The 24,896-nt window shown below is 44.1% G+C and overlaps 1 protein-coding gene and 1 long non-coding RNA gene across 4 annotated transcripts in view; one reads left to right on the forward strand and one right to left on the reverse strand.

Annotated features, from left to right (window-relative positions):
• The window catches only part of Lmcd1 (LIM and cysteine rich domains 1), a 61,052-nt gene extending 59,085 nt beyond the window's left edge, over window positions 1–1,967 (reverse strand). Inside the window, exon 1 of one of the 3 annotated variants that reach the window (XM_048438536.3) lies at window positions 1,795–1,967. In XM_048438536.3, coding sequence (XP_048294493.3) covers window positions 1,795–1,836 — 42 coding nt within the window. In that variant the 5' untranslated portion in view covers window positions 1,837–1,967. The remainder of the gene's footprint in view (window positions 1–1,794) is intronic. The other 2 variants (XM_048438538.3, XM_048438537.3) reach the window with 2 other exon arrangements.
• Window positions 1,968–10,303: 8,336 nt separating this feature from the next.
• The window catches only part of LOC125403177 (uncharacterized), a 50,080-nt gene continuing 35,487 nt past the window's right edge, over window positions 10,304–24,896 (forward strand). The window contains exons 1-2 of the long non-coding RNA XR_015000968.2: window positions 10,304–10,630; window positions 11,217–11,407. This is a non-coding gene — a long non-coding RNA (uncharacterized LOC125403177). The remainder of the gene's footprint in view (window positions 10,631–11,216; window positions 11,408–24,896) is intronic.

Raw genomic sequence — 24,896 nt, forward strand, 5'->3', positions numbered from 1 at the left:
CTCTAAGCCTGTAATTGGATCTAAATGGAAAATAAAACCTTTGCAGACCAAGGAAGTTGGCACTAGGCGGGGACATGAAGAGGAACATGTTCCATCTCTGATCCAGAGAATCACACCCTCCTATGCAAGGGACAATAAAAACAAGGCTCTCTCCAATCATGACCTGGGCTTTTGATGAAGGGAAGGGGTGCTTTTATAGACTTCATCTCACATTCTATGATGTCAACCAGCTTATAGCAACACACTCCCAAATCATTTGACCTCTCTGAGGACAGAGAAATGCTGTCACACCCCTGAATTCTGGTACTTTGACCGAATTTGGGACAGCAATCCGAACATACCATTCCACAGTGCTACAAGTGGAGAGGTGACCCCACTGGCACCCTGAGCAGCCATTATGGGCTTAGCCGTCAGACAGTCTGCACTTTAGTTGTTTTGAATCTCACTGTAGGCATGTGATTGGAGATGCTAGACTGGAGCAGAGGTGAGAAAGGGTGAAGCCTGTCCTCAAATCCTTGAGAAAAACGCAGTTCAGTAAGAGTAAAGCCCGAACACAACCGGAAACCACCAGGCATCCCCCTCACTCAGGTCTCAGTGTTCCGCGAATTCTGGAGGAAAGGGGACACTCGATTCTGCAAATAGTCTAGTGAATGCATCAGGGAGATGCCTGGATTAAGTCTGATTTGATGCCATGTGTAGAGGGATTCACTAGACTGAGCAGTGGGAGGGCAGGAGGCCTGGGGCTTCCTCTCTCTCCCTCTTTTCTTCGTGTCCTCTCCTCAAGTCTTTCTTTTTCTTTCTTTTGCCTCTCTACCTCCCACAAAATGTCAGCAAAGGAGGACTTTGTCCTGCAAGATGAAATGTTCTGAAAGCAGAGCTTAATAATTACTGCTTGGGGAGATTAAGCTACACCTTCAACATTGCTATTAAAACTGTTGGGGTGTCTCTCACCCATATAGCATAAATAGGGAAAGTGTGACTTGTCCGCTGTTATCCAGCTAAAATGTGGCAGACCCAGGGCCAGGGTCTGAACACTTCTGCCCCCAGGAGCTACCTTCCGGTGACCCTGTTCTTCCTATTTCTCCATCTGGGAAGCATCGCTTTTTGTCACTGCTGCCTTCCTGTCCCCTATGTCTTCTCAAAGTCCAGTCTGCTGCCTTCAGGGTGCCTCAGGTAAGTAGGCAGTCAGCTTGGAGCTGTAGGCTAGCTGCTGGCCCCTCCTGCAGCAATTTACCCGTGACCTTCTTCTGGGCTCTGGGCCAGCCTTTCTTGAAAGGGAAACATGCAGACCCTGGGGACAGAAATTAGTTCCCTGTGCTAGAATGGCTACCACTGCCAACAGCATCAAAAGAAACTGTTCTGTGTGCTGGAGAAACCACACAACTTTGGGAGGGTAGCAAAGAGGGAGGGTGTGTATCACAGACTCCCAAACTTCACTAAAGCCACATCGGGAAAGCAGAGAAGCGGAGGGGACAGGGTGGGGAAAGCTAGGGCATTTCCCGTGATCACAAACAAGCGCTTATCCCTGCCTCCTAAGTTTTTACTTTAATTCACCTATAATCAGCGGCAATAAAGAACCAAGACTCAATGTAAATACTTTTCTTAACAATGACTTAAAGAGTGGATTTGAGGGATGCGTCTGTTAACTCAAATAAGTATAATCACCTAATTCTTTTTTTTGTGTGTGTGCATTGTGTGGATTTGACGCATCCCTTAGGGTGTTTCTAGGTACTCTGTGCGACTGAGAGCAAGGGGAATGGGAGGATACACCAATACAGAGGGATCTCGGCTCACCTTTTGTACTCTGGGGTTGAGGTCCTTAGCCACCTTCGCCATCCTAGGAATGCAGAAACAGCTCCTGGCTTCTCAGACAGGGGCGGGAGGGTGTGCAGAAGGGACACTGCAGCTGATGGGTCAAGTTCAGGTTTGTGTGCTCAGTCGGCTGCTCTGGGCTCAGCACAGAGCCGCCGTCCGCTTTAATTGGAGAGCGGGACTCCCTCTAAAACGTCGCCAGCCAATGCGAGTGGGCGCCCACGGGGAGCCAGCCAATCAGAGCAAAAGGCTGCTCCCCTCCCTTAGGGTGGCCTCTGCACGGAGGCTGAGAATGCAGCTAAGTTCTACCCTGACGTCAGTGTAGCCGGCGGCTCTGCCACCTAGGGCTCACATCTGTCCCCTAGGCGGCAGGAATCCCTTTCCACGCCCTTCTCCTTTAAAGGGCAAGGAGCAGAGGGAGGGGCAGATGAGACCCAGGCAGAATCATTCAGGTCAAAAGAGAGAGCAAATCGGAGAGCCAAGGTATTTTTAGAGAACTGGCTCCAAAAATAAATGCTCTCTGCCCACCCTCTTCCTCCTTGTCCTAGGGGTGCACGAGGCAGGTGGTCGGCAGAAGCCTGGACCGACCCTAAGCTGAGTAAGGTCTCTAGTTACCAGAGAGAAGAGACTCTGGCAAATGAACATTTCTTAAAAGCAACAATAATAACAAAAAAGTTTAAAATAACTTTTTTAATAACTTGTTTGGCCTTCCCTTCTCAGTGGAAGAGAATACAATATGTTTTTACCTCTCTCTCTCTCTCTCTCTCTCTCCCCCCCCCCCGTGTGTGTGTGTGTGTGTGTGTGTGTGTGTGTGTGTGTGTGTGTATGTGTCCCCGCGTGGGCGTGCACACGCTCACGTGTGTATGTATGATACAACATTTCATGTGGAGGTCAGAGAATGACTTGCGGAAGTCAGTTCTCCCCTTCTACCACATGGATTCCCAGCATCGAACTCAGATCATCAGGCTTGGCAGCAAGCGCCCTTACCCAGGGAGCCATTTCAACATTATAGCAACAGAATTCCTTCATGTAGTATTATTATCACTCCAACTAGGAAGATGAGGAGACACCAGAGTTGCACTCTGCAACAAGACTTGACCTCACCTGTGAAGGTGAGGCAAGAACAGGCCCAGAGGAAGGAGCTCAAGACTATAAAAGATTGACCGTGAAACTCAGTAATTTTTACACAAATTGAGTCTTGCAGGTCTATCGGATTTTTCTCATCCTTGAAATGAACTGTCCACGTTACATCTGATAACAATCCCTGGAAGTTGGCCAGGATTGCTTAGCTACGCCAGGCTGTTTGTTTCTGAGGCCACAATGCTATCTGAGGAAGCTCCCCAGACTTGGATTTCCCTGTCCCCTTTTATATGAGGCAGTCCTGCTTTATCTGTCATGAGGTGAGGTGGTCTTTCTACAACCCACATTGGCAAGATCTCCTACCAAAGCCAGGGCTCCAGTATGGTAAGTGGAAGATTGGTTGTAGGAGGTCCAATACTGACCTTAAAGTACATCCTTTAGTATTGACTCCTTGGGGGCTGGGACTGTGGGTCACATACTGAAACTTCCTTTTCAGAAGCTTTCTATTGCCTAATCCTTCATCTTCTTCAAGAATCTCAAATCATCCCTACCCCTTTCTGACTCAAACGGTGATTCCTCTTTCATATTCCTGGAAAAGACTATGCATCGGTGATTTTGCTCCCCCCCCCGCCCTAAGATGACAGAGAACCTATTTTTTTCTCACAGGTTTCTGCTATAATTAGTTTTGTTTATTCCTAGCTCTAAGTACAACTATCAAGCATGTAAGGGAAGTTGAGGGCCCATTAGTTGGATAGATGAATAAAGATCTGGTTCTGGTACGTGTGTGTGTGTGTGTGTGTGTGTGTGTGTGTGTGTGTGTGTGTGTTTATGAGGAGGCCAGATGACATTATTGGCTATTGTTTGTCAAGGGCTGGCAATCTTTGACAAGGTCTTTTACTGACCTGGACTTTGCCCAGTAGGTTTGGCTGATTGGCTAGTGAACTCCGAGGAATCCACCTGTCTCTGCCTCCCCAGTGCTGGGATTCTGAGCATGCTACCACACCAGGCTTGTTTTACATAGGTTTTGAGGATTGAACCCCGGTCCTCATGTTTACTAGTTGAGAGTTTTACAAACTAGGCAACTTTCCTACCTGTGATTCTGACTTTTCATTAACACTCATCAGGCCAGGTGAGAGGAAAAGAGCTGGCTTTGTCTGCTTTGTTCAGACTTCCAAGGTGAGCTCCATGTAAATGTTAGACATCCACCTGGCAACAGAAGCCTGGCCCTGGATGGAAGTTTCCCCATGAGCACCTCTCTCAGTAGCAAATTCTCAGAACAACAGTGCTAAAGAAAGACATCATGTCAGAAGTTTTCATTTCTCAGAGCAATGCGAACAGAAGCCAGGAGTATAACAAAGGCAAGCTTTATCCCTTTCCGACCAGGCAGAGGCCTTCCCAGTGAAGTTACTGCCCACTCCCTCCCTAGCCATTCTTCCTGTCTCATCTTGAGAAACCATTGTTCTGGGGATCATGGTAACTGCATTGACTTGACACTGATAGTTTCAGCTAGATTCCCTCCAGTTCTCCTTACTTTTACCTCTATTTCCAGGTACATTGAAGGATGCAGATGTCATAGCATCCTTCAAGGTCCCTGGAGACAGAGGAAAAGGTAAGGAGGTAAGGGTCTATTCTCAGAATAGAATACAAGAGCTGCTGTGTTCGGTGCCCCATCCACTGTTTCCTAGAGAAATACTATGGGCAAATGAGAGGTCCCTGCTGTCCTCTAGAGTCTGTCCCCATCCCAGCTTATAATGCCAATTTTTATCATAGATGGTCCATCGTCAAACTTGTGTGTGCCTTATCTTTTTTTGAGATAGTGTCTTATTGAACCTGGATCTTGACACTGGACTGGTCCAGAGATTCTCTGTTTTCGCCTTTCTAGGGCTGAGATTATAAACATGTATGTCCCCATGCCTGGCTTTTTTCATGGGTACAGAGAATTGAATTCTGATTCTTTTGCTTGTATAGTTTTATGGCTTTATGTATTTTATGGACTGAATTCTTTATTTCTTTGGGGAGGAAAATAGAAATCTGGAAATCTTTTGGTGGGGGATTGGAAAAGCAGCGAGGACTGATTTTCTCAAGGTCCATTGTTTTGAGGTGCTGGAAACACCGATTCATTTACAAAGGAGTCCCAGACACCTGCCTTAACCAAGCCCTGGCCTACGCGCTGGGGATACTCCATAAACTAAAGAAGAAATCCTTCTGCTTGGAGATTGTTGGTGCAATAACTAACACTAGGCCACTCTACCTGTTAAAACCTCTATCTTACTAGATCTTGGCCACTCAGAAAATGAAAATTCAAAGGCCTTTCTTTATCAAAGATCACAGAACTAGAAATTGCCTGCACTGAAATTCAAATTCACAGTTTCACATTTTAGGTGTTGTCACCCATTCCATGTAACCTTCCCCTGACCCTGGTCGTTATTACAGAGGAGAGTGAGCCACTCGAAGGGAGAAGTAAGTACTTGGTTCAAGACAGTTCTGTTGATACCCTCACCATCCCTCCCTGTATCTGATATGCGATTTTTGAATGAATCTCATATTCACACATGGTAAACACAGCAGGGAAGGGGGTTGTCCTCACAGGTTTCTATCTGGTGGATGGACCTGAGATTCAGCCAGTGACTAGATATTTAGTTAAGCAAACTGCAGATTTCTCAAGATGCCCAGGGAAAAATGCATGGAGGAGAAAACCACTGTGCCCCAGGGTCCAGGAAAGCCTGGCAGAAGCGGCAGCATATCAGAGGAGAGGGAAAGAAGTTTAGGTGGGAAGTGGGGCCAGCATGGAGAGAGGACTCCAGGAGCCCAGAGCTATGAGAGCAAAGGTCCTCAGGTGGTCATTGGCTTGGTGAGGGAGGGATAGGAGGGCCAGAGTGTCTGAAGAGCAACACTAACAGCTGGAAGGAACAAGAGGAGATGAGGTCCAGGCAGGCAGGGCTGGGATGCTCTTATAGCCACACTTCTGAAAATACAGAGATGTTACACATTCCTGCTTTCCAGCCGAATACAGCGCATGCCACATGTGACACTTAAAACTTCCGATAGCCATATTTACAGAAATCCTAAAGGAACAGACGAGATCTTTACAATGAATTTTATTCAACATGATCAGCAAAGTATTGCCATCTCCAACTGTGCTTGATTTAAAATGTTAATTAATTTGTTTTATGTGTATGGGTATCTTGGCTGTGCAAAGTGCAGGTCTGTGAACCATGTGCATGCTTTAAGCCCTTGGAGGCCAGAAGAGGACATCCAATCCCCTGAATGAGTTATGGACAGTTGTGAGCCTCTCTGTGGGTGTTGGAATTTAAATCTGGGTCCTCTGGAACAGCATCCAGTGCCCTTACCAACTTAACCATCTCTTTAACCTCTTCCGTTACTGTTTTGTGTTATGTCTTTGAAACATCTTATCCTCTCGGTATATCTCCCTCAAGATTAGCCATACTGCAAAGATTCAGTGGCCTCACGTGGCTAGGGCTACCACGTTAGACAGAGCAGGGCTTCACTGCAGACTAAATAAACCCATGATCAGCAAAAGAAATTTAGCTGATAGCTGACATTTCTCCCATTGCCACCTGGTGAAATTATGAGGCTGTGAAGTCAGTTAGGGATGGGTCTCCTATGGCCTCTTGTGCAGCTTGTACTAAGAGGGATAAGTGATTTTGCCAAAGTTACAAAGCCAGAGGAAAGTTGAAGCAAGATTTGAACCCAGATTTCCTGGATGCACACCAGATACTTTCATGCATCCCCACTGATTACAGTGTTTTTACCATTAGGGTGTGGTAAACATGGCCCAAGCTGTCTCCATGAGTGAACATGAATAATGATTTTTATTTGGTTATGATTTTAAGAACATCCTGTATTCATTAAAAACACCTAACACTTAAGGATTAGTAGATATAAATAATTTACAGACTGCATAGTCTATTTTAATTAGCGGTTATAAATATGCATGAGTGACATATGATAGTTTAATTTGTGTTAATTTCAACCCACATTTGTGCCATATATTTTGTAACTTGTCCACAACTTAAATATTTTGGTTTCTTTCCTGCTATTTTCTTTTTACAGGAACTTTAATTTTAGAATAAAGATCTAATTTTCTCCAGATTTTTGGATAACCTCCCAGATCCAGAAAAGCTTTGCCTATAGGGTCAAAACATCTGGATTAAAAACCACAATTGTTTGATCCAACCAGCGTTCTGCTTCACAGTCTTTGACAAGGGTGGAGAAAGACATGAGGCGACTCTGTTTGAAAAGTACAATATGCCAGGAGCATGATGTTGAGCCTGATTCTGCTAACATCACTGTTTCTGATCCCCCACCTTGCAACTCAAGTTTGCTGTAAGTTGCTAGAAGTGACTGGTAAATTTGTCCTTGGTGTCAGCTTTGCAATCTACCTTAAGGTGCAATAGTAGCCTTTGCCCATTTAATCGGGTAAAGGGTGTACAAAGAGAGAACAGGATGTATACTTAAAAATAGCTCTGAGAAAGGGTGGGGGAGAGGAGAGAGAGAGAGAGAGAGAGAGAGAGAGAGAGAGAGAGAGAGAGAGAGAGAATGCATGCTCGGTCCAGCTCTATCTACCATGGATGAAGTGGTTAGAAGTTACTTGAGAATCTCGTGGTCTCTGAAAACTGAGGATAAAGATGGTTGTTGCCCTTTTACTGCAAGTGCATCCACATTTGTCTTGCTCCATTTGCAGTATACAGAAGTTTAAAGTGGCTCGCCATTCTGGTACCTGCAAGTTACTTCTAACAAATACAAGATGGTGAAGGGGTTAGGAATCATGCCATGATTATGCTGTTTCTTCTGGCACAAATAAGGGATTTTGCAGCTAGAATTAAGGCCTAGAATAAGCTACAGAGGGGAGCTCTTCCTGTGTGCACCCAGCCTGGTCTGAGCCTAGGAGAAGAGAGCCCACTGCTGACAGAAAAAGCCCTTCTTTCTGTCTTGCTGGATCTGAGGAATCAACCACCATCAGTTCTACATCTGCAAGAAAATGAACTCTTCCAACAGCAGATGGACTTGGACGAAGAATGGAGCCTGTCTCCTGTCTCAGAGGGGGTCTTCTTGGATACCTCATGCCAGCTGACAGCTGGAAATAAGTCTTGTGAGGCCCTGAGCCAGCGACCCAATTAACCAGTTAAGTGTGCCTGAACCCACCCCCAAACCATTGTAACAATGATTTTGACTTCTTTTTTACCCTTTCTCCTGTGTGTGTGTGTGTGTGCGCGCGTGCGTGCACGTGCACGCCCTCCTCTGTGTCGGTGCACAGTATGAGAAGGTCAGAAGACAATCTCAGGTGTCAGTCCCCACTTTCCCTCTTGAGTCAGTGCTTTTTGTTTGCTCCAGCATTAGCCAGGCTAGCTGCTTTGCAAGTTTCCATGGATTTTCCCAGCTCTGCCATTCACATCACCAAAGGGGCATTGGGATTACAGATATGCACTACCTTATCTGGCTCTTCCGTAGGCTCTGGCTACCTGAATGCATATCTACACACTTGTGTGGCACATCTTCTCCCACTGAGACATTTTCCAAGCCTCTGACTTAAAAACAAAACAAACCCCAAAACAAACAAGCAAAACTTTATGATAGTATGGAAGTGATTAACTTGACTTCAGTGTTTGAATATTTGCCTTTTCCTGGAGTATCAGTTGATGGTCCAGTAGTTTCTGGTGATGCTGGGCAGGAACCTACAGCTCTTGGTCAGCCACACAATCTCAAGAGTGAGTGAATGTCTATAACTGCTGAACTGGGGCATTTATTTAGACTATTCAATACATTTTGGATTTAAAATATTTTCAGTTTAGGATGAATTTGTTGTGATTGATTTAGACTTACTTGCGATAGATTGGGACTGTTAATGTGGTCAACTTGATAGAAACCAGAATCATCCAGGAGACATGTCTCAGCACATGTCTGATAGAAATTGTCTCGATTAAGGCAATTAAAATGGGAAGATCCACTCTGAATGAGGATGACACCACACCATGGGCTGTGTACCCTCTCAAGCTGTACACAAAGGAGATAGCCAGCTGAGCGTTGACAGTCATGACTCTGCTTCCTGACCTCAGATACAATGTGAGCAGCCACCCGAAGCTCCTGCCTCCAAACCTCCCTTGCTGTGATGGACTGTACCCCATCAACCCGTAAAATAGAACAAACATGTCTTCCCTGACATTGATTCTTAAAGAAATAAACAGTAACTGACAGGGCTCTACCCCACTGGAAGCCGAGGGTGTCTAGATGTAAAAAGAACATGAAGGTGCTGGATCTCTGCTTATTTGTTACACCAAGTAAAAGACCCAAGGAGCATCATTCCATAATAACTGAATTTGTGCTAAAGCTTTAGTTTTCTGTTACTTCTTAGGAAGAACAAGTTTGCTTTGTCTCTTTAAAAGTGACACTTCTGTGAGGTCTTATAACTTTCTTGGGGTGTCATGTGAATGGGGTATCCATCCTTTTAATTGATTTAGTTGTTTTTTTTTTCTTCAGTGCTGGGGAGAGAACCTCAGGGACTTCCACTTGCTAGGTGGGTGTTATTCAACTTAGCCATACCTCTGGCCCCAAGTATCTCCTTAAACAGCTTTATCTGTCCTTAAGTTACTCTATTAGTTACCTTTCTCACGGGTGTAACCAGATACTCAGGAAAGGCATCTTAAGGAACTAGGGAGATAGTTCAGTTCATAAACTTGATGGAGATGAAGTAGTTTGTGGGCCAGTTAGTTTGTAAGTGTCTGGGAGGATTTCTCCTGTCTTTGCCAAGAGAGAAAGTTCTCACTGTCATGAGAACCTGAGTTCAAATTCTGGGCAATGCATGCCTCAATACTAGGGAGGCAGAAACAAGAAGAGCCCTGGAGCTTACTGGTCAGCCAGTCTAGCTAACTTCTGAGCTCCACGGTTAGCCAGAGACCCCATTTCAAAGAAAAATCAAGTGGAGAATGATTGGTAAAGGCACCACCGTCAACCTCTGACCGCCCTTCATATGTACACATACCTGCATGAACACTCATACACCTGCACTTGCTGAGCATGATTGAGGTTCTGAGTTCCATCTCCTATATTCCAATAAGCAAACACACATAGATTCATAAAAAATGCTTATTTTAGAACAGGAAATCTAAAGGACACACAAGCCTGAGAAATGCAGTCGGTCATCCTCAGCATCCATAAACACATAAACAGGGATCTATACTACACACAATCACACACGCGCACAGACACACACACACACAGACACAGAGAGAGAGAGAGAGAGAGAGAAAGAGAGAGAGAGAGAGAGATAGAGAGAGAGAGAGAGAGAGAGAGAGAGAGAGAGAGAGGAGGACAAGGAGGGAAAAGCACAGCAGCAGGATTGACTTTCATCAGTTTTAGTTAGAGCATGAGGCTACTTAACATCTATGTAAATCAAGAATCAAAAATAGGCAAATACTGGTTCTTATCTGGCTTCCTCCTTTCCTCCTTTCCCCCTTAAACAGGATGTTGTCACCCACATTCAGAGTGGCTCTTCCTGCCTGGAAGAGAAAAAGTCACGGGAAGAAAGTAAACACATGTCTATCTTGCTTTGCATTCTTAGTGTTTGATGAGTGAAGTCCTTGAAATGACCAAGGGCTGTCATTTATGTTTCCAGATGAGAATCTAAAGCTCAGCCATGTCAGTTTAGCTGCTGAAGGCCTCCCAGCTAGTGGGGATACAAGTTCACACTGGGATCACTCAGGGAGTCCCTGATTTCTGGGTGAGTACCTTCTGGGCAAGGATGGGTCCCCCAACCTTTGGTGTTCATGTTTCTTGCATGGCCTTTGACTTCATTTTCTCTTCTTCTTCTCCCTCTGTGCCCAGAGGCGATCCTGAGACGTTGTCTTGTTTATGTTAATTCATGTGGGCAGACATAGTCCATTTTGGACAGAATCATTCCCTAAGCAGTGGGTTCTGTACTACACAAGTGTAGAAGGCTAGCTGAACACTAAACATGCATGAATTTTTCCCTGCTCTTGACTGTGGCTGTGATGTGATTAGCTGCTTCAAGCTCCCGCGGCCGGGACTTTTCAGAAGGCATAGACTTTAACCTGGAATTGTGAACTAAAATAAGCCCTTTCTCCCTTAAATTGCTTTTTGTTGGGGTGCTTTTAACACCGCAGCAGAAATGGAAGTAGAACACCTACATCTGCACAGTTCCTACAGAACAGTGATAGCTCTGCCACTTTGCCACTTCGGGCTTCTGCTTTTAGTTATTGCTGGCTTTGGATGCTTCCATTTTCTTTAAGAAACTTCTGGTCCCTGTTTTCTTCTTTATAAGAAATCCCTTTATTATTTCTCTTCAGCAATCCCTTCCAGAATTAACTCCGACCCAAAATGCAATGCTCCTCGATTGGCTTGGTGTCTGCAAGCTCTTTAGCAGACTCCCTGTGGTCTATTTTGGATTCTTTGTGTTCTCTGTTATATATGAATCAAGATAAGGATGTGAGGCTTCGTGAGCAATGGGAACATGAAAATCAGTGAGAAATGCCGCAAGGTAAGGTGGGAAATGAGGTACCTTATAGCTTGGCTTGCTGGTTGCTTTGAGGCCACAAGGAAACCAACTGTGAAGTTATTCAGCCATGGAGTGCTACTTCAGGCATGTAGGTCCTTTACGCCTCAGTTTACCTATATTAAAAATAATGTAGCTAGGCCCAGGATATGGCTAAGTGGTGGAGCATTTGCTTAACTTGCTGGAGACCCTGGGTTCCATGCCCAGGGTTGTGAGAAAAAAAGAAGTAGTTTGTAAATACAGCATATCTAGTGCAGAGACGATGGAAGGATGTAAAGAGCATGGGAGATACAGGCAGCTGTCACCATCACCGTTTCCATGAGGCATGGCATGTGGCACCAGGGCACTGCAGGGTACCACCAGGTACCACAGGCTGTAGCTCCTGGGTGATAAGGCCACAGGTGTACAAAGCCTTCTTGCTCACCAGGAATTTCCTTCCTCTTTTGTGGTTTTCTCTTAGCTGAAAACTATTTTAATCCTAGGTCGTCGGCCTTATGCTCAGGAATGCCTACACACAGAACCGCTGTGTAAACTTGGCGGATGGTGTGCGAGGAGAAAGTTATTAAAATAACTGTCAATAAATTTGCCTGCTTTGAGGGGTGGGTGTGGGAATGTGGGGCATAGATAAAAGCTTGGCAACACTGTCCATTTTTTGTTGCTATAACAAAATGCCTGAAACAAGGTAATTTATAAAGGATGGACTTATTTTGGCTAGTGGTTTTAGGGGCTGGGAGACCTAGGGGTGGGGGACTGCAATGTACTTGGTACATAGAGAGTACAGGGAGCTTCACAATACATGATTACACTGTGAAGCTCATTGTGTGGTAAAGCAGAAAACAGCCCAGCTCTGTCCCCATTCTCCACTTCTTTCTCCTTTTTTTTCTTCCTCAATTCTGTCTCCCTTTCTTCTCCCTCTTACTTCCTCCCCTTTTCTTTTTCTTCGTTCTCCTCCCTCTCTTCTTCTTTTTTTCTTTTTAATTATATTTAATTATTTAGTCAATGTGCAAAGATCTGGAGACAACATGTAGGAGCTGATTTTCTCCTCCTCTTCTGTGCATCTTGGAAATCAAAGCCATCAGGCATGACAGCAAGTGCCTTTATGCACAGAGCAAACTCATTGACCTTCCCTTCTTCTTATATGATGCCACCATGGGATCTGTTGGAGGAGGCCACTTGTTGGTTCCAGACTGCTCAGCCCCGAAATAATTACACAGAAACTGTACTATTTAAAGCACTGTTTGGCCCATTAGCTCTAACTTCTTATTGGCTAACTCTTACATATTAATTTAACCCATCTCCATTAATCTGTGTATTGCCACGTGGCTGTGGCTTACCCGGTAAAGTTCTGTCCGGTGTCTGTCTCTGATGGGGTGACATGACTTCTCCCTGACTCCACCTCCTTTCTCCCACCATTCAGTTTTTCCAGCCTAGCTCTACTCTACCCTATTAGGCCGAGCCAGTTTTCTTTATTAATTAATGATAATCGCCACATACAGAGGGGAATCCCACATTAGGGGTCCCATCCTCCTGATACCAATTCCATTTTGATTTCATCTGATTCTTTGGGGATTAGATTTGGGTATGAGACACTGAGGCTATCTGAGCTTGAATCATTGTGTGATTAGCTGGCATGCAGTTTGCAAACAATGTGTAGAAAATACTTATTTATGTTCTATGTGACCCAGTGGGAGGAAGATGTTGCCATGACTCACTAAGGAAGTAGAACATTCTGTAAGATTAAAGTTCCGTGATAGAGATCCAAATTCCTAGTCTAGGAATCATAATGAACCTTGGGGTGTGGGGAGGGTAGTGGTAGAGATGGACTAGTTTAGAAGAAGCTGCCTCATAAATTTTCAGTGGCTTGGTAAGGAGGGGACCTCCCAACTTCAAAAGACATACTCAAGATAGTTGATACCAAGTGTGATTTCTGGGCTGATGCTGAAATGACATGGCCAGCTTCTATCCATGCAACGTTTCATGAAATCTTCCTACAGTACCTCCTTGAGGAAAGTGATCTAATCCCATTGCATTGAGCCCTGGTATTCAAGTTTGATTTCTGTTGCTGTGCAAAAACACTTTGATCAAAAAAAAAAACCAGCTTGAGGAGGAAAGAGTTTATTTAGATTATATTTTCAGTTCTCAGTCCATTTGAGGGGTAGTTAAGACAGAAACGGGAGGCAGGAACCATGGAGGAACACTGCTTGCTGAATTACTCTCAGGAGCACTGTCTGATAAAGCTCCCAACTGCCTGCCCAGACCACGGTACAACCTACAACAGGCTAGTCCCTTCTCCATCCACTAAGACTATCAAGACTGTTGTTCACAGACACGTTTATATACCAACCTGGTAAAGACAGTTACTCAATGGAGACTCATTTCAGGTGGTTCTTGTGTGTGCTGAATAGACAGTTAATGCTAACTAGGATGCCTGGAGACATGAAGCAATTTTCCCATGGTCATATAGCTGATTGAAAAGCCTTGATTTGAGTTTACATGTGTCAAGATTCCAATGTTAATACTGATATAAACCTCAGCTAAAAACACCAGCAGCCCCTCCTGAGGTATTGGCCATGTGTAGTGATATTTCATTTGTAATTTAATAAATAAAGTTTGCCTAAAGATCAGAGAATAATACAGCCCCACTAGTCAGCCTTACAGATCAAGCAGTGGTGACACATACCTTTAATCCCAGTACCCACATTTGTTTGCCATAGAAACCAGGCGATAGTGGTGCATGCCTTTAATCCCAGTCCTAGAGTGGACTATAAGATGGGAGAAGACAGCTTGCATTCAGTCTCCTTTTGAGATTCCTGAAGGCAGGATCACCATTTCAGACTGAAGAAGAGGTAATAGCTAGTGGCTGACTGTTTCGCTTTTCTGACCTTCAGGCTGAACCCCAATATCTGTCTCTGGGTTTGTATTAATAGTACTACAGCCATGTGCCAAGCAATTATAAATATACATATGTATATGTATGTGTGACATTGAACCATTGCTTAGAAATGAAAATTGTTCTATCTCTCTCCTTCTTGCCACTTACCACCTATGGGCTGATTGTATATATCCCTCAGTTACTTAATTATGGATACCATTTATTTATTTTTGCGCAGGTATGAGCATGCATGTACGTGTTTATGAATAGCAGTGTGTAAATGTATGAGCAGACCAGAAGTTGACCTCAAATGTCATTCCTCAGGACATCATCCACATTGATTTTCCTGCGGCAGGGTTTCTCACTGACCTGAGACTTGCTGATTTGGCTAGGTGGCTTCTCAGGGATCTGCCTGCCTCTTAGCCTGTCTCCAGGGCTGGGGTTACTAGTACACACCGTCACACATGGCTTTGGTTTGGCTGTACATTCTGGGGATTGATATTAGGTCCTTGTGCGTTCTCAGCAAACACTTTATGGACTGAGCCATCTATTCAGCTTTAGGGGACTGTTTAAAATAACGTTGCATTTTAAAATAATCTGAACACAGGTAATGGAGAAAATCCAACACCTTGGGAGATCTCCCATCTGTGAGAGGTAGAGGTAAATATTATCGCATTCTTCACTCTGGGACAAACTGAAAAGACAGAAGATATAAAAATCAGTATGCTGATGCCTTCATTAATAGCTTTCTCCATGACTGCACTTTCCCGCCTGTTTGCTATATTGGCATTTTAATTTTCCAAGGCATCCTGAAACTTTCACCTGGTAGCATCTCCCTGTGAGATGCTGATACAAATGCCTTTGTGTATTATCTGGCCCCAAGAATGACATGCACATGCTCTGTGGCTACCAGAATAGGTGAGGTATCACCCACGAACTGGCATCACTTAGGACTTAGATTCATTTCTACAGCTGGACTTGAGGAGCAAATTAGACTATGTTTCAAATGAGGGGGATGTCTGATTTGATCCGCACTATAGCTCAACTCGGGATGTCCCCCACAAACTCAGCTGGTCCCCAGCTGGTGGTGTGGTTTGGGAGAATGCAGGGCCTGGTTGGTGGAGGTCGGTCATTGAGCGTGAACTTTTGTGGGTTGTGGCCAGTTCTGCTTCCAGCCTAGCTAGCTCTCTGTTCCTCTATCTGGGGTTCCTGCCCTGACTTCTTTCTGTGATGGATGTGACCAGGAAGTTATATCATGATGTAATTCCTTTCTTCCCTTAAGTTGCTTTTAGTCAGTGCTTTTTCTCATACCCAGAAAACAAACTAAGTCACACAGTGATGAGTCAAGCATGTAATCCAACCATTTCCTGTTGCCCAGCTTTCTTTAGGGATTAGATTCTCTGCCTGAGGATCCCACACTGGTCTAGTCCTTTGTGCCCCACTCCGTGCTTCAGCTTCCCCTACCTTTCTGACTGTTGGACCACCCTGCTGGTCACGACTGCTGACTCTGGGTCCTCTCCTGTCTTCCTCCCACTGGGTCTGGCAGATGCTGGGCAGGAAAGTGTAGCTTTTCACGCAGGAATTCCTGAGGTTGTATCCGTGCTTTTCTGCGTCTCAGCTGTTCAATCGTGGGCACTTTTCATTTTTTCCTGATTGTTCTAGCTGTGAAATGGGACTGTGAGCCTGGCCTAGAAGGGACGGACCCGCTGAGAGGAGGGTGGGCATACAAAGTACCCGCACTGCTGTTGGCATCCACCATGATTGACTCCTTTTCCAAAAAATCTCTTCCCTTATAATGTTCACCCAGTTATTCCTAGATTACAAATGGTTTAGAATAGTGTTTGCCTCTATTGTTATCTTTCTCCCTAGTGCCTAACACTACAACCTTGGCCTAATTCCCCAAGATGTTTCTCTACACATGGCTATAATAAGCAGTGGCTTCCACACAGCCACTGAGGAAGCCACTGGCTAATATAATGCAGGGTACATTGTATTGGATACTTAATGCTCTAAGAGGAGACAGAGTTGGCAGAACCTTTTAGGAATCCTGTCTCTCCCGTCTATCTGGGTCACCTGGGTAACATCTGCCATCCTCTGCTTGATGCTGTCTGTGAGAATTTATCTGTTCATTGACCCCAGGTATCTGGGGGTCTCTCAATATTGCTGGAGAATTGTTCACACTGCCACTCGACTGTGCCAATAAAGACCCCTTGAATCAAGGATGGAGTCAGTGGTTGGCTGACCAGGATTATCCATAGAGATGTTGAAGGACGAAGAAAGTTGGATAGACAGGGACAGGAAGAAAGAAGGAGGGGCTGAGGGAGATTTCTGGGGTTTTTGGATCATAAAAATGTGGAGAATAAGGTCAGCTGATTATCTCTCTGCTCTCCTTGGGTTTATAAAGTTTTATTTCAATTTCTGACTCCAGAGTTATTAGTACTAGAACAATTCAGGTAAGTATAATATCTCACTATTATAAGTTTCCTTTTTAGCATGAGCTGACATCTGCTGTACCAGTCTGTCTTTTGGGTCACCAACAAGATCCCAAATCACGACACAGAGACTTATCACTTATGAATGCTCGGTCTTGTCTTATGCTTGTCCTACTAGCTCTCATAATTTAACTTGTTTTTCTTCTTCTGTGCTTGCCTTAGGGAATTTTGCTTTTCTTTCCTTCTGTATATCTTACTTTCAGTGCTTCTCACGACTGGCTGACTGGTGGCTGCCTGGCCCCTGGCCCCAGGTGTGTCCCTCATTTTCTTGTCCTTATTCTCTCATTTTTTTTGAGACTAGATTTCTCCTGCTATTTATTCTCTTTGTCTTCCAGCCCCGACTATCCTTTCCCTGCCTACCTACTGGCCATTCAGCTCTTGATCAGACTAATAAGGTGTCTTAGGCAGGCAAGGTGAAACATCAACATGTCTGTACACAAGTAAGCATGCATCCTTACATCATTTAACAGATGCAACATAAGCAAATATAATACACCTTTACACAGCTAAAGTAATATTCCAGACCACAAACAAATGTAACACATCTTCAATAAATATTCTACAACAATCTACCTTTCAGAAAAGGTCCCTCATCTGTCCCGTTCCTGCCTTCATGATGTAGCTGAAAGGCTTTGCTCTTACATACATGAAAATAGTGAATCTACTAGAAGACTGTGATCAGGGCTGGGGAGGCAGCTCAGTTGGTAAAGTGCTCACATTGCAAATGCAAGGATATGAGTTTAATTCCCAGAACTCACATATACAATAGCCAAGCATAATGGGACTTACATGTAAGCCCAGTGATGATGATACAGAAGGCAGAGATAGATAAATCTCTGAGGCTCAATGGTCTGCTAGCCAAGCCTACTTGTTGAGTTCCTGGTCAGGGAGAGATCCTGTTTTAAGAGAAAACAAGATGCAAGGCATCCAACAAAGAACAACTGAGCTTGTCTATTCTTCTCTATATACATGCCCACATATGTGCACATTTACTTGCACACTGATAAACATGCACACATGCATGAACACACACACACATGCATGCATGAAAAATGTGATTGTATCTTCAAGAAGTCTTTCCCCCTTTTTAACTCCAGATATAGAAATAGTTTTCTTTCTTTTAGCTGTCAGAAGGACAGCTTGGGAAATGCAAGTGAGGCTGATTTGGTAATCGTCAGGTAGAGAGTGGTCATCCTGTTTGTTTACTTTAGGAAAATCTCCTTAGTGACCTTTAAGACCCAGCATGGCTGTGTGGGTCTTTCTTTGTGAATAAAGTGGCATTAAGTATCTCCCTTACCCCATTATAGTCACAGACATTTAGAGGAAGTCTGGTAGTCCAATGATCACTTTAAACATATCAGTTCAAGGCAAGTTGCAATAAAAAAACCATTCAGACTTCCTTTGTCTAACCCTGGGTGCTGTAGAGACCTCTGGGGAAGCAGTGGAATGCCCAGACAGTCGTGGGCAGTACTCCAGAGCAGCTGAAAGATGAGTGTGTCCACGGCTGATGCACAGGCTATGTAGACACCAAATCCCCCTGACGAAGTCCAGCAATGCTTCGTCGATGATCATCCTTCTCGAAAGACCAGATGAGCTCACCCAGAAGAAGGGGTGGGTGAGAGATTTCAGGAAAGATTCTGAGTTATCAGAAATCAAGTTGTAAAAACTCTGGGGGCCGAGGGCTCCTGTTGATGTCCCCACTTGTTGTCATAACCCCAGAGACATGGCTTGCTGGTGATGTCATCTGACCTGAATAGATGTGCCAAAGCCAGAAGCTGCCAGATAGATCCTGGATTGTGATGGAAGGTGAGAGAGACGTGCAAATTGTGTACCACGTGAGCGTGGAGTGAGTCATGCTTTCCAGTAGGGCATTATCACCTATCCCCGCACTGACTCCAACTCCTCAAGATACTCAAAAATAACCATCATCTATCCCTGAAGAACTCACTCCAAGCTGAGATCTAACATTTAGTTTGGCTCATGTTGTGTCATGAATGCAAAATACCTTCATCTGACTCAGTTAGAAGGGCATGATCAACCTCAATCTTTTAGTTCATTCATTATTTCCATCAATGGAAACAGCTATTCATTCATCCGGTCTAACCTTGATCCATGTTTCATTCCATCTGACATTTCATGGGTCGGTCCATTAATTGTCCAGTCTTTCACTATCTGGCCAAATAACTTCTGTGCTTTCTTTCTGTGTGCCTTGCTGTGCTGAGCATTGGGCAGGCAGCAGTGAACTAAGGCAGACACAGGATCGGCTATTCTGGAGAAGACAGACCCTGTAAACAAGTAATTGCAACGAAAGGTGATGAATGGGGAGCATTGTGACAGGGAGGGCAAGAGCCTTGCAGCAAAAATTCCCTTTGGCCAGAGCTTTAAAAGTTTTCTATTACCCCAAAGTTGAGATTCCAGTGGCTTAGCTTCTAGAGTGTCTACATAAATAACTGCGAACACTCCTTAGAAAGAAGAGTGAACATTTGTGCTGCTTGTGCCAGGTGGCTGGGCATAGAGCCAAACCCTCTACCAAGATAGTCACACTTAATCCTCCCGACAATCCTGAGTCTCCCCATTTCGCAGATGAGGAAGCCGAAGCTCAGAGAGAGCAGCAGCTTTTCCACTAGGAGTGGAGCTCTGATGAGTCGGATTCCGTTCCCTTTGCCGTCCCTGTCCCCTGAACTGGAAAAGCTTGACAAAGGGTGTCAAGAATTCAGGGTAGAAAGCATCTTTGGACCTTATTAGTTTACTCCCAAGATCCCACAATAAGGCTTCCATCCCACGAGGACAAATGTAAGAACGTAGGGTGACCAGGCAAGAGAGTATTTGGGGGGTAAGCCATGCTTCTGCCTCCCAGAAGGCATGAGAAAGTTTGTCGGGAAGTTCCTTGCAATCGTGGAGAGTCCTTAAGCAATGCAACCCAGAAACGAATCCATCTTAGGCTCATGTGCACATTTTGAATGTCGCTAGGATAAAGTAAACCAAACTAGGGAGCTTAACGTCCACATGACATCTTCATTTGGTTGTAAAGCAATCTATTACACACACTCTCTTTCCTTTACAATGATAAAAAAGGAAGTGAGTCAGTCGTTTTTACAAAAATAGTCCTCCATTTCGAAAGAAAACAAACTTTTCAAAGAATGTAGGCTTCTATTTTTTTTCCCCTTAATTCCTTATGTCTCCTTCCGTCAACTTAGTGATATGGTCCATCGGTCCAGATGTTCGATCATTTTTGAGCTAATTTGGTGATGTTCACATTTAATTTAGAAATGACTCATGCACAACTTGAGTAGTTGCCTGTGTCTGGCCAGAGCTAGGGACAGTCACCGAAGGTGAGAGTGACTCGAGCTTGCCCGTGAGTGACCTGCCTTCTGTTATTTGAGAGGTGACTGAAGGGCTGCAAAGACACGGGTGGCGTCAGTATGACTGTAAATGCCATGGTTAGCTCTCTTCGTAGCTGCTCTTGTGTGTCCCATGTAGTCTGAGATGTATCTGTCCTCATGGGCACTGCTCACTCAGTGCTGCGTATTCCAAGGAAGATATGAACAATCTGTGTCTCCAAGGATCTCCCCGTGGGTTCTTTTTCGTCATTCTGTAGTTATTAAAGACTTAGACTATCAACTCTCTCCAATGAGGGGTTTCTTTTGTTATATGTATATTTATGTGTAGGTTGTGTGGGGGCTAGAGATCAACCCTGAATGCTATTCTTCAGAGGCAATCCACTTTGGATATTAGACAGGGTCTCTCTCAGGGACCTGTGGCATACTGATTTGGCTAGGCTGCATGGCCAGGCCGCCCTAGGGAGCCCCTGTCTCTACCGCCCTAAGCTGAAATTACAGATGTTTACCACTACTTCTGGCTTTTTACATGGGCTCTGGAGATCAGCCTTGGTTCTTGGTGTTTGTAAGGCAAGTCTTTTGCCAACAGAGCTGTTTCTTGGGCGCTCTAGCTGGGTTTCTTTTCCTGACATCTCAGTCATCATGGAAGTCATCTCTCCTTAACAACAAGCCTCAGAGTTAATTAATCTGCTTCACAGTACTATGGCTACAGCATGCCATGCTGGTAGTGAGAACTGTTCTGCCAGTGGAGTTTTCCAGTAACAGCCAGCAGCATGTCTGTTACTATGAAGATGTGTGGTTTGAAACTTCATGCCATAGACACTGGTTGTGTCCTTTATGTGTTCCATCTCTGCCCATCTCCCCTCCAGTTCTTTATAGTACGGGCTGTTGAAGAAGAAATCAAGAGTCACATGAGCAATGAAACTCACCTTGGATCATACTGGTGGCAAATTTTAGAGGCAACATCTAAAAATCACCTTCCCTGAGTCCATGCTCTTCACCTTGACAACCGTATTTCTTGATTTTAACACATATCCTAGATGGTTTTAATCATTGTTTTTTTTTTTTTAAAAAATCAATTTGTCATAAACTGGAGTCATCTGAGAAGAAGGAACCACAACTGAGAAATGCCTTTGGTGTGGGAGGTCCTTTCTGCCTATGTGTTGCTTTTATTGGTTAATGAATAAAACACTGCCTTGGCCCATTGATAGGACAGAGCTTAAGTAGGTGGGGAAAACTGGACTGAATGCTGGGAGAAGAAAAGTGGAGAGAGAGAGCTGCCATGGAGCTGCCACCAGAGATAGACATGCTAAAACTTTGCTGGTAGGCCATGACCTCGTAGTGATATACAGATTAGTAGAAATGGATTAAATTAATGTAAGAGTTAGCCAATAAGAAGCTAGAGCTAATGGGCCAAGCAGTGATTTAATTAATACAGTTTTGTATGATTATTTCAGGGTTGGGCATCTGGGAATCAACAAGTGGCCCTTCGCCAATATGCCTTAACAGGACTTCATAGGATTGACCTATGAAGGCAAGCCCGTGGGGCATTTTCTTGATTAGTGATTGATGTAGGAGGGTCCAGCCCATTGTAGATGAAACTTCTCCTGGGGAAGTGGTCCTGGATGTATAAAAAAGCAAACAATGGGGGAGCAATCCAGTAAGCAAGCACTCCTCTATGCTTTCTGCTTCATTTCCTGTCTCCAGGTTCCTGCCTTGGCTGCCTCTGGTAATGAAATATAAGATAAATAATCTATTTCCTCCCCAAGTTATTTTTTGTCATGATGTTTTATCACAACAATAGAAACTCTAAAAAAATCATCCTTTTACCACCTTGTATTAGCTGTGTGCTTTTTTTCTTAATTTTATTAACTCATGTGGATAAGGCTGTAGGAGGAGATTTTGATCATGTGGCATTTTGCCTGTCAGTATTTGTCATAGTCTAAGTAATTCAGTAAAATAAATTTCATGAAATTAAATTGAAATGTTAGCACTTGTGTGGACTCAGAATGGAGAGTGGGGGAAAGTTCTGGATTCTTCACAGCAGGCCTTTTCCCTATGAATTTTACGGGGGTGGGGATCATTCTCATTTAATTCTCAATGGCTACATGGCTTTTTTCTTGACTCTTATCGTAACTTCAATTGTTCTAAAAAGTTTTTTTTTCTAGGAATAGCCTGAGGGCAACTGTAAAGTTTTCTGTAGGGTTCACTACATTAGTTGAATAACTGTGATCTCAGGCTGTGGAGGAGCTGTTGGTACATTTGGGAATTAGAAGTCACCCATGGTTTCCAGCTATGTGGATACTCCATTGAGTAGTGCTTACCAGTATGACCAAGAGACTTAGGAGGGATTTCTCCAGTCCTGGGGACCACAATCTGGCTCTTCTCAGCAAGAATTTAAAGACTTTGAACTCTGAAAGCCCTGTGTAATGGACCATAATCCCACTTCAGAGATGACTAAGTCTCGTTTATAGGCCTGCCACAGTTTACCCTAGGACCAACGAATAACTAAGAGCAGGCCATCCTAGTGTGTGTAGATGAAGTTTGAACATTCCCACCTATGTAATACCCCTTAAAGTACAGAGCAGAGTTATGAGTAGGAAGAAAAAGTGAAAATCAACCAGAAACTAGAGAGACACTCATGAGCTTGAAATTCAAACCTGATTTCCCATGTTGCTTTGAGATCATTTGTCATGGGCAGAAGGAGAAAGCTTTTTTTTGTCCCACAGTATGTTAGCTTGATTTACAACTTGTACATATTTGGACATATATTATGTGGACCCTGCTTGTACCCATTTGCTCCAGCCCTCAAGTGGTAGGGATAAGCATGTAAGTCACCAGTATGTAACCAGCTGTCCTGGTTTGGGACTAAGGGGGTTTTCCCTGGGATACAGATAGAGAACGTTCTAGACAAATCAGAGGGAGTTGAGTTATTCTCTCTAGATCTGTTTATAATCTAATAACTTCTACTAAGTGTAGATCTAGGCATGTTAGAATTTTTATTTTGGGAACAACAACAATAAAACCCCAACAACTTTGGTTTATGCTTTTATCTTGGTGTATTATTAGAATTTCCCTGATGACAGTCCTGCTCTCTGAGTCAGAAAGAAATTCAAGGTCATTTGACCACAACCAGGCATTCTGTCTCCAGGGGAGTCTGAAGCCTATGAGTGGTAGTGTTTGTAAATGAGCCATCACTCTTTGAGATGAGTATTCCCTGGCCCCTGGACAAAGCCCCATGACAACCACTGCTGGATATCCAAGAAGACTCTACTCCTAGGGCTTTTCTTCTGCAAGAGCAAATAGATGGGCAAGGTGCTACACAACATTAGACATGTCAGTCCTCAGCTCAGGCTTCATCACAATGGGAGAATGTGATTCCTTTCTAGCCAGTCTGTAGATAGCTAAGACTTATGGGTGTTTAGAAGTGTTTGATGATTGAAAAAAATGATTATCTGGAAAGATCTTTATTCGTACTGAGAAAAACTAAGAAGTAGATGAAGCTAGTCAATCCATGAGGCTGCTTGATAATTTTGTTATATTTGGGAATACGACATTTGTTCATGAGTTCATTCATTCTCACTCATTAATTCATGAATTCTTTCAGGAAATGATATCAAAAGCAGTAATATTCCAAGCAAAGAATCTGTAAGAGCAAAGTCCTTGTGGCAGGTACATACTTGTTTGGGGGTCTAAAAACAGACCAAAGAAATGGGCTGAGAGGAAGAAGAGGTGGAATAAGATGAGTTCAGAGGTGGGCAGGAGCCATGTCACCTTAGTGACTACAGTAAATAAAGTTTAGCTTTGGTAGTGCATTGGAATGACCATGCAATAGTTAGAAAATGTCCCTTCCCCAAAAGATACGCACATCCTATCCCTGGATCCATAAATGTCAGAAGACAATACAAAGCCAGGCTTTGGAGTCATGATGGTTAAGCATGTGGGCCCTAAGTGTAATCATGTATACACATCCCTGTTAGAGTGAGGAAGAGGAAGATATGACACAGAGAACAGAGGGGAAGGCCATGCAGTGATGGAGGCACAGCCTAAGGAATGTAGCAACAAGCTAGCCAATAATGGTAGCTTCTAGAAGCTGGAACAGGTCAGCAACAGGCTCTGGATTTTCCAGCACAGTTTTAGCCCAATGAGATTGATTTAGTATTTCCAGCCTCCAGACCTGGGAGACAATAAATATTTATTGTCTTGATCTCCTTGAGTTTGTAGTCATTACTTACAGCAGCTGAGAAGCTGGACCAGGCTGGTCTCAGCTTTCACGGACTTCAAGCATCTTTGATTTCTGTTCTTCTGGAACCTCCTAATTGTTTCATGGAGCAGAGAGCAGAAAGACAGGCTTAGCAGTAGGGGATCAGTTGTGGGTCCTGGCAGGCAAGGTGTGAAGGGTGGAGAAGATGGAAGGAAACAGCCCTTAGGGTTTTCCGTTGGCTGAGAGAATATCATCAAGAAAATAGACTTGGGGGTGGAGACATGGCTCAGTTTGTGAAGGGCATGGTGTAAACAGGAAGACCTGAGCTCAGATCTCCAGAACTCAGATAAGAAAGAGAAGTAAGGTGTGTTTACCTGAAATCCTAAAACTGGGGAAGAGGAGTCAGGAAACTCTTCTGGCTTACTGGCCACCAGTCTAGTCAAACCAGCAAACTTCAGGTTTAGTGGGAGACCCTGACTCAAAATCTTAGGTGGAAGGCCATTGAGGAAGATGCTTAATGTTGATCCCTGGCCTCTACATGCATGTGTACACTTCTGCACACATACAC

This window comes from Myodes glareolus, chromosome 3 (assembly GCF_982192425.1).
Source record: "Myodes glareolus chromosome 3, mMyoGla1.1, whole genome shotgun sequence".
NCBI classification, from domain to species: Eukaryota; Metazoa; Chordata; class Mammalia; order Rodentia; family Cricetidae; genus Myodes; species Myodes glareolus.